At 50.0% G+C, this 16,910-nt stretch overlaps 7 protein-coding genes and 1 pseudogene across 7 annotated transcripts, besides 7 other annotated features; all 8 read right to left on the bottom strand.

Moving 5' to 3' along the window:
• Positions 1 to 4,087: a sequence feature (areas not merged during assembly with more than two copies in the genome that could not be assigned to a particular haplotype).
• Positions 386 to 2,740, bottom strand: Tc00.1047053510903.80 (annotated as a pseudogene).
• Positions 2,930 to 2,968: a microsatellite.
• Positions 4,088 to 16,910: a sequence feature (heterozygous, non-Esmeraldo-like haplotype).
• On the bottom strand, positions 4,207 to 6,075 carry Tc00.1047053510903.70 (hypothetical protein, conserved; the record flags this gene model as incomplete). Its single annotated transcript, XM_803644.1, has 1 exon — positions 4,207 to 6,075. The coding sequence occupies one exon, from the start codon at positions 6,073 to 6,075 to the stop codon at positions 4,207 to 4,209; it is 1,869 nt and encodes a 622-aa protein (XP_808737.1).
• Positions 6,297 to 6,347: a microsatellite.
• Tc00.1047053510903.60 (prenyltransferase, putative) lies at positions 6,512 to 7,984 on the bottom strand (the record flags this gene model as incomplete). The annotated part of the gene is made up of 1 exon (XM_803643.1): positions 6,512 to 7,984. The coding sequence occupies one exon, from the start codon at positions 7,982 to 7,984 to the stop codon at positions 6,512 to 6,514; it is 1,473 nt and encodes a 490-aa protein (XP_808736.1).
• Positions 8,096 to 8,139: a sequence feature (A-rich).
• Positions 8,320 to 8,348: a microsatellite.
• Positions 8,418 to 9,776, bottom strand: Tc00.1047053510903.50 (phosphonopyruvate decarboxylase, putative; the record flags this gene model as incomplete). The annotated part of the gene is made up of 1 exon (XM_803642.1): positions 8,418 to 9,776. One exon carries the CDS (start codon positions 9,774 to 9,776, stop codon positions 8,418 to 8,420), a length of 1,359 nt encoding a protein of 452 aa, XP_808735.1.
• Tc00.1047053510903.40 (hypothetical protein, conserved) lies at positions 10,343 to 11,383 on the bottom strand (the record flags this gene model as incomplete). Its single annotated transcript, XM_803641.1, has 1 exon — positions 10,343 to 11,383. One exon carries the CDS (start codon positions 11,381 to 11,383, stop codon positions 10,343 to 10,345), a length of 1,041 nt encoding a protein of 346 aa, XP_808734.1.
• On the bottom strand, positions 11,698 to 14,568 carry Tc00.1047053510903.30 (helicase-like protein, putative; the record flags this gene model as incomplete). Its single annotated transcript, XM_803640.1, has 1 exon — positions 11,698 to 14,568. The coding sequence occupies one exon, from the start codon at positions 14,566 to 14,568 to the stop codon at positions 11,698 to 11,700; it is 2,871 nt and encodes a 956-aa protein (XP_808733.1).
• Positions 14,723 to 14,753: a microsatellite.
• Tc00.1047053510903.20 (hypothetical protein, conserved) lies at positions 14,986 to 15,651 on the bottom strand (the record flags this gene model as incomplete). The annotated part of the gene is made up of 1 exon (XM_803639.1): positions 14,986 to 15,651. The coding sequence occupies one exon, from the start codon at positions 15,649 to 15,651 to the stop codon at positions 14,986 to 14,988; it is 666 nt and encodes a 221-aa protein (XP_808732.1).
• Positions 16,033 to 16,910, bottom strand: Tc00.1047053510903.10 (tRNA pseudouridine synthase, putative; the record flags this gene model as incomplete). The annotated part of the gene is made up of 1 exon (XM_803638.1): positions 16,033 to 16,910. A coding segment is annotated over one exon (878 nt), but the record flags the coding sequence as incomplete, so codon positions are not given.

Here is a 16,910-nt window from a genome sequence, read left to right as displayed (position 1 = left end):
TAGTAGTAACAAAAGAATTCGAAAACGAGTCGCTGCCCGCTCTTGCCCGTCCAACACCCAACACCCCGGCGGCAAGACGCGAGGCGCTTTCCACAGCGCCTCATTTCACACTCTCGTGCCTACCGCCCGACGACGACCGCTTCCATCAGCAAAGCGCGGCAGGAGCGGAACGTCGTATAAAAATGAATTCAAGGACAAAACAATGAAAAAGAGAATCCATCACCATACGCCCCACGAGACCGCACAGCAGCGACGACGGCGCACAAAGGAAACACGCAGAAAATTCCTCAGACACGTGGCCGCAAAACAAGCCCGTGGCGATGACCCAAACAGCGCCCCCAATGCAATCGCCCCTTCCAAGCACAACGCGGGGCTCGCAGATGCCAAGCGCCACGGGGGTTCTCGGGGAGAAGCATGCCACCGTTTCACTCACACCGCGCGCAAGGCACGTGGATCTGTACACGACGCCCCCCCACCTGGCACCGATATGCCTTCCTAAGCCAAAATCCCGCGTCGGCCTCCTCCCTCCCCAACGGTATCCCCCACACGGGCGCCCGACAACATCACACCGCCGCCAGCCGCTTACCGGCGTGCTGTCCGTGTGTTGCGCACAAATAATCTCACGACACGTCGTGGTCAAAATACTCCCAACCGTTAAAATATGCCGCCAAATGCCCCTTGAGCTGCCTCATCGTGCTGGCTGTGGCGGGGTGCGCCATTGCCGTGGTCATGCGCAGCCCAGCCGTCGCCTCCCGCAGCGAGCGCACGAAGAAAAGAACGCCCACCAGCGGAAAGTTTCCGACCGCTGGCACGCACAACACCCGTCAGCTCATACCAACCCTCCCGGAACTGCCTCGCCTTCCCTGCTATTCAACACAGCCGGTGGGGCGCCCTCGGTTACATATTTGCAGCGCGGTGCGCTTTGGCTCCCGTCGCCCTGGCGGAGAAGTCAGCTCCTTGAGCTTAGGGTGGATTCACTCCACAGCGCCCCCATTCGTGGGTGCGACCGCGCCAAACACATCCAGCGACCTCCACAAAATGCATTCCTCGCCATGCATTAAGTGCTTCAAGACATCGGCCGGCGGTGTCATCGTTACCAAACAAATCAATATTTTGCGCCCGCTCGCAGTGGGGACCGCAGTGTCGAGGAATATCCCGCTCCCTTTATGCCCCATCACCCAAATGATCCTCAGGGGTTTGTGCGACGGACCATCACTGTACCGCATTTCCCCACTTTTCACGCCAACGCGTTCATGAGCATTTGATGAGGCAATCCATTCCACGGCTCCCTCGCAGCGGAAAGGCGTGCATTAGTATCTCTCTCACTGAACAGGTCGCGGAGGATGGATCCCATCCCATCCATGTAGCCTCTTACCTCCTGCCAGTATTCCACCTGCGCCTCAGCTGACTGATCGCGCTTCTTCCACACGCACATTGCCTTCACATCGCTCTCCTGTGGGCAACTCATTATGATCCGCCTGCCCCTCAACTGCTTCTTGCATCCTCTGCGGGCACTCTCTTCTGGTGGCGCCACCACAATCATGCACCATCCCCTGGGAAGCAAACGAACAGACGGTTCATGAATAGGCTCGGCCACGTTGTGGATGAAATACCCCCTCATCCCACGCCCAGAAAATTCCTCCACAGCCTTCAAAAACGTGCTTTCACCAACGTAATGTAGCGCCGTTTTGGTGATCTTGTCAAACAGAAATGTTTGTTCCGCAACACTGTACGCAACCACAGGGAGTTTCTCCGCATCGTAGTGCAGCAGCTGGTAGAGGAGGTACGAACCGGCACCCATCGACTTCCCAATCCCGGGCATCCCAATCAACACACGCCGCCCAGGCGTAAAGTTGTTCTCACCGCGAGTGCTGAACCATTCGGTCAGATCGCCCTTGACGGTCTGCCACACTCGATCCACCTCACAGTTCACATAGCAGTCACGAATGGACGGCCCCAACGGCCACGAGTACGGCCATGCCTTGTCCGAGGTGAGCACCATCAGCCTCAGACGTGGTGCACCGGACTGCTCCACGCTGTCATCCCTTTCAAGAGTTCGGCCAACTGCCTTGTACGTCCATGACTGCGGTGGTTTGCCCTCCCTCACTTCCATTCCCATCCCCTCGCCGTCAGTAAATTCCACCACGTGATGCCACCTCGCATTGTACAAAGAATCGTAAAATCCCTCCGACATCTGTATCTTTTCCTCTTTCAGCACCCCTCTAAGTGCCGCATCGAGTTCTCTCCTTGCAAGAGGACTGACCATATCCTTCCGTTCAAAGTCCCTCCACTGTCTGAGAGAGCGCACACCCATTTGAGAAACATTGTACGTATCCCGTCGAAGTCCGCGCATCTCTTGCAGCACTTGATACTCTGACAAATTAAAAATTTCTTCAAGCAGCTTCTGATCCTGTACGTAATTCCTGGGCTCCACTAAAAATACTTCCATCGTCACATTGTATCTTTCATCGACAACTGCGCTGGGGCCGATATGCCCCCGAAGAAAATCATTCAGCTTCATGTAATTGCCGCGGGCCTTTCCCCCCAACAGTACATCTTCCACCCAACTGAAAAGGCCCCACTGTGGTCGCCGCGTTTCCTCCACTCTTCTGCGAGGCACAGCGGGTTGGCCACTGTCGCCGTCGGACTCCGCCCTCGCTCGCGCCCGACGTCCCCGCAACACCGTAGACGCGGGACTCGTCTCATTATCGTCATTTCCTTCCCCGTGACGCTCGGACATTCTTTGCGCTGTCTTCGTAGTCGGTTTCACTTGGAGCTGTGACCCAGCAGACAATCAAAAGAAGGACGAGAGAAGAGAACAATAGGCACAGAAATGACCGACAAGCACAACAAAAGCGTCATCCACACGGTGCGGGGCACAGCGTGCAACGCACACCACATGCACGAAAGCATGAGCTTATCGCTCCTGACACACACACACACACGCACACACACGCACACACACACAGAAAAAAAGAATGCGGGAAGGGAACGCGGCGCAGTCAAGACCACACAGAGACCTCGAACGGTGCACGCCACAACAGCGGTGCATCATGGTAGTCTCCCACGCAAGAAAGAAAAGCGGACTGCATTTATCGAGGCAATCTGTCTGGTTTGCACGCTGCAGGACGAATTTGTTGCATTCTTTTTATGTATTCGTCACTCAGATCCGCATGTGCGAATACGCAGCCACGGCTCCTCCCTGTTGATACCACTGTTGCTAATGTCGCCTGACTGGGGGGAGGAGAGGCCGTAAGCGCACGGCATGCCACGGGCATCGAATGAACATCGTGAAAACTAACCAACATGAGCCATGCGATAAGTAAATTCTGCCGATACTCCACCGCCCAGTTCTGCCGGCGAGTAAGAAAAAAATAAACATAAAGTGAACACCGGTGAAGCGAGGAACCATGCTGTACGAAAAAGTTGGCGCAGTTTTCTCCCCGAGTTGGAAATGCTCTGCCGCCCCCAACAATGACGTCACGCGGCGACGAGGTGGAAGACGCCCTGCAGATGCGACAATCCTTATATGTTCCCGGCATGTGTCTTCTCTCTCCTTTTCTCATTCACTGGTTCGCCACCTATTTTTGGCAGCGACGGATCAATGTGCCGCCGCGCTGTTCCGGGCGGGCGGCGCTGTGGGGTTGTGCTTCGCGGCCTTCGCTGCAGCTCCCTCTCCGGGCGCCGGGGCTCCCTTTCAAATCTTCACTCAGTGTGCACGCTGAGACGTGATGTGCCGGGTTCATTCCTGTGCTGTCTATATCCGTGGAGACCAATTTTTAATTTGAAGGCAAGGAATTGATGCCGCAGGCCTCCTCTTTGAACCGCGCCACGCAAATGTTTGCATGACAAACGCAACCGCAACAAAATACACAAGAGTAAGAAGCCGAAGGCATTCACAGAACGCAGCAGGTCAAAATAAAGAGGGTGAGCGAGAGAGAGAGAAAGAGAGCACAAAACAAAAATAAAATAAAAAGGTGGAAAAAAAAGTACAACAACAAAAACATGAGGCCTTCCCACCACCACCAATAAGATTCCCAGCTCTTCCGTGTCCAACGTTCTCGAGAAAAGGAAGTAACCGTCGGCAAGAACAAAAAAAGAAGGGAAAACCGTTCTTCCTTTCCCTCTCCCCCTTCCTTCCCCAATGAAAAAACAAAGAGGGGAGAAAAGATTGAAAGCGAATGAAAAGGCGAGAGCAGAATAAACTCAGTATAACTGGAGTACACTTTGGAGTCTTTCCACCGACACACCTCTCCACATGCCCCTCTCCTTTGACAAAGAAAAAGGAGGCACATTGGATGCCCGTGTTTCGGGTATATACATGGAATTGAGCCATTTTTCCAGGTGCAGCATGGGGCACACATCTTTCTCTGCACCGGAGGATTTCAGCACGGCCACCACTTTCTCCCGATAATTCTCTCCTAGAAAGGACACCGCCTGTTCCAGCAAACCATCGACAGGAACCATGAACGGCGCTGCCGCATCGTCTCCGTCGCCTGGTTGAAACGATTCACGCAGAGTGTCTCGGGCATCATAGAGGCGATCCACCACATACTGCATCTCTCGACTCACAAAAAAGCGATCGAGCCTAAATTGATCCTCCAGAGCCCCAACAGGCGTCCCTGAGTTCGTCAGACTCAACAGGGCTTTTGAATTAAAAGTATTTGAGCAACCCAACGTCAGTTTCCCAGGAGCACTCTTGCGTCTCAAACCGGCACTATCGCGCGGTTTGAGGATTAGCGGAACACTCTCAGGGCTGTGGGGCCTGGCAGCGACGTTCTCTGCCGCAAGCAAAGAGCACGCAGAATTCCCTGCCTCCGATCGCGACAAAACCCGCAAAGCGGAGAAGGGACAAGGAGTGCTGCTTGAAAACAGTCTTTGCGTTGGTCCCACAGCAGACTCCTGTAATTCACTAGTCAAAGAGTATTCATCCGCACCAGCAATCCAGTGGGTTGTGCTACTACTGTCAGTCTTCCACGGTGCCACCATCTTGAGTGCCACATGCGGCCTTAAGAAGCTCAGCAGCTTCCCAAAATAAATCGTCTCCAAGTTACATATACCGCAGATGGTTGCGAAAGTCACACTCTCCGTAAGAGAGCGGGAAACCGCGTGGATGCCCAGGAGACGCAGACCGCGAAAAAAGGCCCGCCACGAGCATTTCCCAGTATACATGGCAGAAATGGAAACAGTGTCCCACTCTCCGTTCATATTGACAATATCCACAACAGGTTCCCCGCAGTCGTCCTCAATTCCATCCGCCTCGCCCTTGGGAAGCATGAAGCATTCATATATTTTTTGAATGCAGTGCCGATTGTGGTGTAACCGATGGCGCAGCTCCGCCAATCCAGAAGCAACAAATGCCGGAATCCGACGTCCTCGTGATGCATCATACGTGGAAACAGATGCCGAGAGGGTTGTTTCAAACGAAAATGAGAGTCGATCCAAGTCAAGTGATTGTTTAAATGAAATTAACCCACCCGCGCGCTCGTGTTTCTCACGATGCAACTGACGTGATATTTTTGACACCAATGGAAGACTGATACCCGCGTCTCTGAGCAGTACAAACTGAATGGTGGGGTTTTCCAGCACCATATTTAAAATCCATCGTCCCACGTTGTCGTTCAGTTGGTTGCCAGAGAGATCCATCCATGTCAATGAGGGGTGCGTCTGCAGAATGGCAAGGAGTGGCCATGCCGCCTCCTCCGTCAAACCAATAGAGGGCATAAGTAGATGTGTCATGGAGGTGCAAAGGCCAATAACAGGGACAAGCGCGGCACAGCCATCACGTCCCATGTAGGCAAGCGAAAAATCAAGCACCTTCACCTTCTTGACCCAATCTTCACCTACAAAGGAGGGAAGCTGCCTCAACACATCGGCCTTGGGACGTACACGGTGCTGCTGACAACTGTGTGTATAGACGTAGCGTAGGCTGTGCCGTTCTTTTTCTTTGGTTGTCTCATTGGGCGCGTCACACAAATTCCCCACGGAATTTGTAAAAGCTGGCCAAATGTCATCGGAAAACTTGCGGGAGAGGCCCCCAACTGCGTGGTCCGACAGATCCTGCACTTCATACATATTCTTCCTACTAATGAGATGTGCTTTACTGATATCTTACGCAGCTCCCCTCTTTTCGTGTGTGTGTTGTTCCTTTCCTTTTTGTTTGTTTGTTTGTGTTCCGGATTCCGACAGATGTCCGTTTCACAAAAGAACACAAAAAAAAAAAAAAGGGGGGGGGGGGGCCATACAACATGTAAATTATACAAACAGAAAAGCACACAGACACCTTATCTATTTATATAGATAGATAAATAAACAAATAGAAATAAATATCTAAATATAAATAAATATATTAAAAAAACGCTACGCATCCATTTCACTGAATGGTTCATCCTTTTAAATACGCTTACTTTTGTGGTTGTTGTTGTTTTCTCCATAAAACGCTCCAAGTGATGCATGGATCATATCCTTCTCTAAATCCGAAATGAAGATAAAGACAAGGGTAGCCATTTTCTTATATTGCCAGCTTGGAAAACATATTATAGTGGTCAAGCTGCGCATACCACCAATCTTGCCAAGAAACAACAACCTCATTTTCAACGCCAAGAAGTAGCATTAAATTTCCCAAGTTTTCGCCAAGATACTCACGTCGCATCCACGCTGGTATCACCAATGGCTTCTGTGTAGAATCTTGCCTCGCTTCTTGGGCCGCAACGTACACTGGATGTGCCATTCGATCGATCCAACGGATGTCTTGTGTGTTAAAAGCCGGTGGTTCTGCAGTTTTTCTAAAAAGAAGAAACTGCATGAGCGTCGATTTCTCGGGCACTGCAATGTTATCGGCATCTTTTGCTCGCTGATGCTCCGAAGCAAGTGTCCATAAAACATTCCCCAAGCACATAGACAAAAAGACATAAATGCCAAATCTTGCATTTCTCAAAAATCCTTTTCCACACGACGAAGCGTCGTATATATTGACATCATCCACAATACCCTGAAGATGCCAAATGCATAAAAGAGTTGCAATATAAAACGGAAGAGACTGGGAGACCATTAATCCAGAGATAAGTATTCCAAGGCCCACAGGAAATATCATAAGGGTCAGAATATACTTACGATCCCCAATAAGAATGGCAGAACTCTTCACCCCACATTTCATATCGTCATCCCTGTCTTGATATGCGTATATTGTGTCGTACAAAATGGTCCATACAACGCCAGAACAAAAAATAGGCAACGTGACCGCAAGATCCACACGATTTAGAACAGCAGCATAACCAACAAATATGCCCCAATTGAAACATAACCCCAGAAAAAACTGAGGCACATACGTAACGCGCTTCATTAATGGATAAACGGCCACCAGTGGAACAATCGAAAAGGCTGCCAAAAGAGCCATCGGAGATAAATTCATGACAATTACAAAAGCAAAAGCAAGATTCAAAAAAAGAACACCAGAAGCCTCCGTCATGCCAATCGCTCGATTGGCCAATGGACGAGTTTTAGTGCGTGATACCAATTCGTCAAACTTCCTGTCCAACATATCGTTCACAACACAGCCGGCGTTACGCATCAAAAACGCCCCAGCTGTAAACAAAACGGCAAGGTGTACTGGAATAAAAGGAGCAAAAAGAGCCACCGGATCAGCCCCTTCCCACACAATTGCCTTCGTAACAGCAAGGCTGGAACCCCAATAGCACGGTAACATCAATAGTACGGTTCCGACTGGCCTATCCGCGCGTACAAGACGGACCCACAGTCTCATCCTATTTGTCAACCATTCAATATGTTTCGGTACCTTACGACCGTTGCTCCTGGACACGTCGTCAATGGTCCATTGACGTTTTTCCTTCGCAGAGCAGTCTGCACCGCGCAGTGCGGCCGGATCAGCCCTCACCGCATCAGGAAAATGAGCCATGGATGAGGTGATAGAACCCTTTGTCCAAGAGCGTGTTATCTTGCGAAATAAACACGCCCGCCGCAGCATTCTTAAAAGGCACGTTAAACTTCCCTTTCGCTTACGTTCCTTTGTAACAATAAAATAAAGAAAAAAGAAAAAGGAAGAGCGTCTTTTATTTATTTATTTACACGCACGTACTTCTTTTTCTTTTTCTTTTTTTTTTTTCCTTTTTTTCTTTATTTCCATTCCCATTCCTTCTCTACTCCCCTCATTCTTCGCTCCATTTCTCCTTCTCAACGTCCTTTTCCCCCTCATCCCTTTTTTTTTTTTTTTTGTGCACGCCCATGCATTTCACCTCTCCCCCAAACGAATGCAGTAATTAGAGAGAAGTAATAGATGCAACTTCTACCCTCTCTCTTTACAAAAAAAAAAAAAAAAAAAAAAAAAAAAAGATGGCCGTCTCTATTAGTGAGATATCACCGTCTCAACGCGACAGGTATCCACTAACACATCCACAGTCTTAACGATCATTTAAGAATTTCATAAAAATCTTCTTGTTTTCCTGAGGTGTTGTCGTGGGACGGCCCAAGTCTGGCCGATTGCCTTTTTTCACAAGAATTTCCAAAAATGCCGGGCCCATGGCCTCCTTCAGCTCCGACATAGCCTTCACCAAATCTCCCAATTCCATCACCGGCTCCTCACGAACAGTCGTAAATCCACATGCTTTTGCTACTTGTGTAATAGAAATATCATAGGCTGCGGTGGGTTGTCCCCCCACTGAATCGTGAGCACCATTGTTCAATACCACATGCTTGTAGTTATGAAGAAGACGGGATGCGTCATCTCCGTTTACCGACTGAACAGCAGCGGCTCCACCATGGACCGCAAACGATCCCATGTGCATGATGGCGGCCCCATCACCGTCGAGGCAAAATACCTGTTTCTCTGGCTTTGCTAGTGCAATGCCTGCCGCTATTGAAGAGCAATGCCCCATGCAACCAACCGTAAGAAAATCCTGAGCGTGTCCCATCCCACTACGCTCACGAATCTCAAAGACTTCTCGCGAGGGCATTCCTGTCGTGCTCACCACAACATCCTTCGTGTCCATCTGCCGCAGTACCTGCTCAATTGCCTCTTCACGAGACATTGGAATTCCTTTCAAATCGTTCCATGACTTCAAAGTTTTGTGTTTGCTAAACAGTCCCGGGCGCACTAAAAGGGTGTAAGGCGTTCCAGCAGACTGCATGTGTTCAAAGGCCACGTCCAGACTTTTTTGCATTGAAGCCTCCACATCATCGCAATCAGCTGACAAGACGGAGTACGGTACCTCCAGAACGCGCAAAAGATCTTCACTCAAACGTCCCTGTGCCACATGTTGTGGCTCATCCTTCACGCCCGGGGCACCGCGCCAGCCCACCAGCATCAAAAGAGGAATACGATACACCTCAGCGTGTGCGAGACTAAGAAGCGGGTTTATAATGTTACCCAGCCCGCTATTTTGCATGTACACCAAAGGGAACTCCCCCGTTGCCAGGTGATGACCAGCTGCCATTGCAAGAGCATTACCCTCATTCGCTGTTATGATATGTTCACGTGGGTGGGTGTTGTCCGTGACAAAGGCGCAGAAATCCTTCAAAAGGGAATCGGGAACGCCAAAAAAACGGGTCACCCCACGCCGTCGAAGAGCATTGTAGAACAGTTCAGGTGCCAACTTGCCCATTAAAACAACGCGCGTAGTACGAAAGTAAAACTCCACAAAAACAGTAACAATAGCGGCAATAAGCAGTAAGCTTGCCCGGCTGAGACCTAGCTCCCTATTGCCAGAGAAAGAAAGAAGAATAAAATAACAATTGACATTTTGGCTCAATGCGTCCAGCATCCCGCAAACAATTCAGAAACAATTTATCCAACACGCACGCACCCACAAACAAAGATATTCACAAAATACATGCCGTCAGCCCTGCACCAACAGGCCCGTGAGGGAAACATGGCTGGCTCCTGGCCTCCCCGGACAATAAGGGGCGATTGACCCTGGCGCACCACGCTGAGGCGGCAGTCTTCAAAAGGGCCACCGCAACCGCCAGAATTCCCTCCGCGTGGCAAGTTGCTGCAGCGGTATTAGTCTTAAGAAAGTGGGCGAGTGCAAGGACAGAAAACACAAAGAAATGCACTCGATGTCCTGCAGCGCACCAACATGTAAAAAGAAAAAATAATAATAATGGTGGGGGGATGAGAAAACCACGCCAACCTCCTCCTTAGCCTCCCTTCCCCCATATGATCGCACATTCCCTCCAAAAAACTGAATCTCTTCCAGGCAGATATAGTTTTTAGAAACGGTAAGAGAGCACGCACGATCATTGCATGACCATTAAAACCCCACAGGCTGAAAATCATCGCCTACATCATCCCAATTTCACTTCCTTCCCCTCGAGTTCCAGAGATGTTTTATAACGAGCCCATACCACCGACGCACTTGAGGTAGAACGCTACCACGTCCTGTGGATGGCGACACTGTCCACCGAGCAACAGGATTCCTTGATGAGTCTCAACCACAGCCGGTGTGTAACGCCAGTGCGGGCCCTCGCGGCACCTCAATGTTGGCTCCACCAGGCGCAATTGAAGCAGGCCTTCCCCTGATTCGCACCAACACACCTGCTTCACCTTGTCACATCCTTCGACAGCGTCCTTGCCACCAACAAATACTGCAGTCACCTTCCCTTCTTCGCGGAACAGGCCACCCGCATGGCCATTGGACCTTGGAAAAACAACATCCTCATCAGCAGCATTTACTTCTAACTGCGTCCATATACAAGCGGATGAGAGATCGCAGAACCAAACGTCGTTTAGGCTCTTAATGTCACCATTCACAAAATGTGCCCCGCCATAAAGCACGCAAACATGAGATGAAATAAATAAGAGGGGACCAGCGAGAAGACGGGGCGGCGGAACAGGAGCCTCTGTCTTGATACATTTCCACAAGAGTGTGACAGTGTCTAACATGTACATATCATTGCTCTGGTCTGCGCTGTCTTGCTCGCCACCAAATACAAAAAGATACGTTGCTGTTCCCCCCGCCGAGTGTTGTGTCCGTGGTGGAGGAATGCTTCCGGTAGTCTGGAGATCTTTGACGTCAAGAGTGGGAAGTCTGTCTGTAAAATCCAGCCCCACTCGAAAAAGACGATTGCACCGATTCAAGTTTGCATCCAGTCCGCCAAACATGTACGCCTCAGTGGGGTTACCAACACGTGTCAATGATGCCCCATCGCACTCAAAACAGGGCAGATGCTCGGCAACAGTAATCCAGCAAAGAACTGGCTGTGGAAAGACTTTGCTGATCATGACACTTCCATCGCGTTCCCCCTCGCAGTAACCTCCAACACACATCACCCACTCCTCTCCGGTCGCTGGATCCAGCAGACACGTCGCACAATGTCCCTCACGAGCGCCCAGTGTTCCCACCCTTTCCTTGCACGGGATCCACTCCATAATTACCCTCCACGCTTCACGGACCGTTTACTTCACCTCCTTCTATTCTCCACCTTCGTCCTTTTCAGGTAAGCAGAAAGAGTGAGAATGGTAGAAAAGTCCAACCGGCCATGTGGTTCCTCTTTCCTTTTTAATACATTGGCCACTACACAAGTAAGGAGACAAGCAAACCCCATCCACACAAAATTCCCATCATCATCACCGTCACCATCCTCTTCTTCCTTTTTCTTATTCCTCCCCAGACAAAGAGCAGTCCATTTTCGCCCTCAATAAACATAAAAACACAAACAAACAAACACGGCAGTTCCAAAGCCCTACTTTTTAGCAGGTAATTCCAAATATTCCTCTTCGAGAAAATGTAACGCGTCACGAAGTTCCGCAGCAGCCACATCCTCCACGGCGTTGTGAGCCTCGTACAGAAGCTTTACCGCAGTGCAGCTCCACTCATGCGTGCACGTGGTGATCCGAGGACGCTTGTTCATTGCCGTTGGGGAAAAAGGCAACGGTGCTTTCGCATTTGAATGCTGTCTATTCGCCTCCGATGCGGACAACACCCGAGCCACGCGGTCAAGCGGAGCCAAACACTGAAATGCTTTGGTTCTCTCTCGTAATCCCCCTCTTTCTTCTTCTTCGCTCTGCTCTTGTTGAGGCTGCTCCTTCTCCGCCGCACTTGACGCTGTCATAAGGCGATAGAAGGTGGAAAGCTCCTTCAGCACGGACGCAGGTGTGTGGTGGACCTTTAAACTAGCAGCGCACCACTTCGAGAGTCGTTTTTGAAAGGCCCCCCGTTCAAATCGATCATCCAACAGCAACATCGCACCGTAGTCACGGCGGTTCCGAAGGCAACGTCCCAGGGCTTGATTCACTGCACGTATGGCATCGATGACATACCACTCCTCGCCACTGTACCTTCTCTGCGCCTCAACGACCCAAGAGTTAAGTGGTCGAAGTGGGATGCCCACACAAATAACAAGCCGGGCCATGTTGTCCGCAAAGTCAATCCCCTCCCCCACCTTCGCACGACACACAGAGAGGAAAACAGCCGTGCTCCGACGCGTCACAACACGGAATGTATCCAAGATGGAAGAAAACGCCATCGCATCTTTGGGTTCTATGAATATCCGTAGTTCCCGCCCCGTCTCATCACAAATTCGAGAAGAGAGTCTTGAACCCACCATCCGCATGACAACATAGTTCGGCAGAAACACAAGCACTCCACCCAGTCTTACCTGTTTGACAAATTCAAAAATGACAGACACCAGACGGTCAATAAAAGACGCGTCTCTGAAATTCTCATAGTTGCAGTGAAGTCGAGCACCATCCATCATGTGTGTGAGTACGGATATTCGGTATTGGTGTACGCCTGCTATATGCAACCCCTCATAAGTTGCCATGTCGGAAGGCGAAATGCCAAGATCCTGTCCAAGCTGGTGGAAAGGTGCCAGTGTCCCCGACGCCAACACCACACGATGGGTGACGGCCAAAAGATGGTGAAACGCAAGACTACCATCCAAGCAGCGAATGCCCACAGTCCTTCGCAGCGATGGAGGTGGCTCCACCAGCCCCTTCTGAGCAACACAATTTAAAGTGGTATCGCAAATGTTTACCGCAAAGGCCGATGGTTTCTGCAGCATGAAGCGTATCACGAGAAGCCACCTTTTCATGATGGACAAACCAAAAATAGAAAACTGAAACGGATTAAACGTAACCCCCAACGACATGACAATACCGTAAACCTGACGGAACATCACCACGGAATCCATCGAGGCATTAGATAAACAGCGGGCAGCATTCCCATGTTCCATACCAACCGTTCCAAACGTGAAGGGCAAATGGTCGAGAATACAAAGCTGTATGACATTAGCAAGAGCTTCGCCGGACAATGTCGGTCCTCTCTTCCCTTCAGCCTCATCGTCATCATCGTTGAGCCTTCGCCGGGGTGTTTGATGGGTATCTGTGTCAATCCATTCTTGCCTCTCCACAAACTTCACAATGGCAGTGAACACATCGTAGAGAAGTGAAAAGAGCTCTGCCAGTGTCCAGTGTGTCAGTTTGAACTCCCGAGGATAACTGAGTGTTGCCATGGAAGTAGAAAAAGTGATGAGGGGCTCAATTTCGCTCACAACAAGACGTAAGTTATCCAGCGTTGTCTCTAGCGAGAGTGCGTCTTGGCAAACCGACGGCACATTATGTGCCTCATCAAAAATAATTATAGAATGGTTTTTCAGTGCCGCCTCCATCTTGCACTCGTGGCGAATAAGAGGATCCAGGAGGTACTGATACGTAGCAAAGTTGACATGAGCAAAGAATACAAGTTCTCTAGTGGCGTAGTATGGACAGCTCTGAGTCGCCACCCCCTCTGCAACCAAGTCTTCCATGTCCCACACCTTCTCCAACCGCCCTTGATGGAGTGGATGGCTGATGGCTCGGCTGCCAAGAACCCCATAATTGCAAACGGCCTCGCATTGGCCAAGAGAAACAAGCTTGTCACAAATCTCACCCAAGTTATTCCCCTCCACTGGTAGTGTATTGTTCGCTCGTGCCTTCAGCACGGTGCTATTAATGCAGTATCGCTCTCTACTTCCAAGAATATTCATTTTGAGACGATGAAGACCGTGAAGCTTCCGTAGTTCCCCAACAGCCTGACGCACTTGCGAGTGGGTTCGTGTAACGTAAAAAACACTGCAGGATGGAGGCTCGTGCTGCCGACGAAGACTCCAAGGTGTGCCATCCATCTCCACACGAAGACGTTTACTATTGTTTGCACGGAACTGTTTAAAAAACTCGGTTGGCACCCGCCACTTCTCTTCGCCGTCCACTGCGTCATCAGGGATGCGTTTCCCTTTCGAGTTACTTTTGCTCCTCCCACTGCCCGCCAAAGTCTCCTCAGCTAACAAGGACTTTGGCAACGATGTCGCAGCCGGTCTCCATCGACGATACCGCATGTGCTGCTCCAGTTCCTGTGGGGTGAGTTTCTCCAGTGTGGCCTGATAGCGCAGTACACTTGACAGGAGGGCCAACGTCTTGCCGCAGCCAGTGGGAACCTCAACCGCTGCCACGGGAAGGATTGGGGACGAGGATTGAAGACAATTGGTGATTGTGTGCATCATCCCCCTCTGCACAGGATACGGCTCAAAGGGCATATCATACGCCACGTCAGACGGGGTGTGGACAGCCTGCGGCATTCGCTGAGAAATAAAGCAGATCACCAAAGGAACAACAAAAAAAAAAAAAAAAGAAGTAAAAGGTCTTCTTCCCTCCTCACCACCACCCCTTTTCGTCTCCAGTAGAAAAAAAAAAAAAAAAAAGTTACACCACATGTGGAAGCCATACTCACAGATATATATATATATATATATATACGTGTATAGTTGTAGAACAGGGTCACATGGCGCGAGAGAGAAACAAAAAATAAATGAAAAGCGGCATGGAAAGGTAAGAAGAAGAAAAAAAAAAAAAAGTAAGTGTTGTCTATGGTCTGTGATATAACGCGACCGCGCTCCCATTTAAACCGTTACTCCACGCGTTAAAAAAAGTTACACTAAAAAAAAAAAACATAAAAACATAAAAATGCCTCCATCTCCCATCAACACTCATTCAATTTAAAAACGCAGCATATTTTCACCGCCAACACCACCACTACCACGTGGACGCTTTTGAAACAAAACCTCCGGCACCAAAAAAGAGGAACCGGTAGAGGGACGAGTGTTGCTGTCTGGTGCCACACCACTTACGCGCCCACCAAAGCCAGTACTAAGCCTCGTCCTCATCCTGGGCTCCGTGCTAAGACGACCTCCCGAATAAAGTGCATCTCTTCCTATGCTCGTTCTACCAACCTCTTCTTCATACAAACACGCCCGACGTCGGGCCAACTCCTTTGCAATGAGAGCAGAGAGATCCGTATCCCCGGCCTGAAGAGCAAAATGCATGCGGTTGACAAGCTCGTCATTGCTCATTTGGCCAAGGCCAAGATTGGCTAATGCCTGCCGTGCGTAGTACTGCGGAAAGAGGCTACCCAAAAGCTTTCCCCACCATGTAGAGGGCTTTGTGACCATCTGGGTATGGGAAGCGGCAGGCAGTTGAATAGCAGTCCCACCGACTGCAGACGTCTCCAATCGCAGCTGACGCTCCATCCGCTCCTGTCTATGATAAACATCCTTCAAGGTAGTAATAAAGGCACAGTCCTTTCCCTCCCACAAGGAGGGGTCATACGGCGGAGCATCAAGTTTGGGCGATCTCCCTGCGTTTTCAGCTTGAGTACGGGACATGAAGGACAGATGCTGCAAAAGAATCTGTAAGTTGACCTTGTTTCGTCTCTCTTTCCCTCCTTGACTGTTTGTGTGCGTGTGCGTGGAAATGAATTATTGATCAGCAAACATGTTCAGAATAAAAAAAAAAAAAAGAATATCATGACGCAAATAAAAAAAATATAGATCCATCCCACATTTCTCTCCTTCTCCTTCTCCCTCCTGCCAACATACATACACACATACACACTTACACATAAGAAAAAAAAAAAAAAGAAGGGTTCATCCACTCTTCACTTAATTAATTTACTTCGGTGCATCTTCGGCTCGTGTATCCACCCCTCTCCCCCCCCACGTTGCCTACTTCCATCCTGTGCGCCGCTGGCACAGTGTGATCTTCTCTCACCATGTAACATTCCAAGTATTTCGGTTGATGGTCTTGAACGGCACATTTACGGGGGTCCGGTTGCGCACCTCAGCTCCACGCCGGATACGCGGCACCGTCTTTGGAGCACAAGGGAATCTTTGCTGTCGACGCAAAACGGTGAAAAACACCCTCTTTGCTTTGCTGTTGGGTAGCATGGGGACAGTGTGTCCGGCGTACCGGGCCACCTCACCGTCCTTGAGTGTCCTTGCCAGAGGCTTCTCAAAAAGACGCATCTTCATCGCCTCCTCATCTCGCTCACGGCGCTCCATGTTTCGCAGAAGGTGCTGTTCGCCCCATCGATACGCCTTCCTGACAGGATCGGCGCTATCTGGTAAAAAAAGCGGCCCGTCATGATCCCACACCTTCCCCTCCCCGACCAACGGCAAATCGTGTTTATCCGTCACAAAGCCAAGGCCATCCTCAAACCCACTGTAGATGTCCTGCATGGACTTCACATACCCAGGGTCACGGCTTCCAATGTCCCAGATGCCCTCCGGGGCAGGAAGGAGAAGAATACTTTCTGATCCAGCACAACGAAGCAGTTTCATAAGTTCACTGATGGCAACATTGGCGTAGCTTCCACGTTCCAAGACAAACTCCAATGTCAACTTTGACTCCGCTATATTATACTCATGACGCAAATTTATGGGTTTTCGAATGATGGGTCGCGGTGGCTCAAGAAAATCGTGAATCCCCGTTTGTGCATGATGTGCATGCCAATCCAAGTGGTACTTGCCACAGACTTGAAGATAATATTCCCCAACCGTATTCATGGGTCGTTGAATACCATTAAAGGAGAACCCAGGGTGCATAACATCTGTAATGGTGTAGGCCGACTTCTCTTCTTCGTCTG

This window comes from Trypanosoma cruzi, genomic scaffold (genome assembly GCF_000209065.1).
Source record: "Trypanosoma cruzi strain CL Brener 1047053516949 genomic scaffold, whole genome shotgun sequence".
Lineage (NCBI taxonomy): Eukaryota > Euglenozoa > Kinetoplastea > Trypanosomatida > Trypanosomatidae > Trypanosoma > Trypanosoma cruzi.
This window is presented reverse-complemented; position numbering and strand designations above follow the sequence as displayed.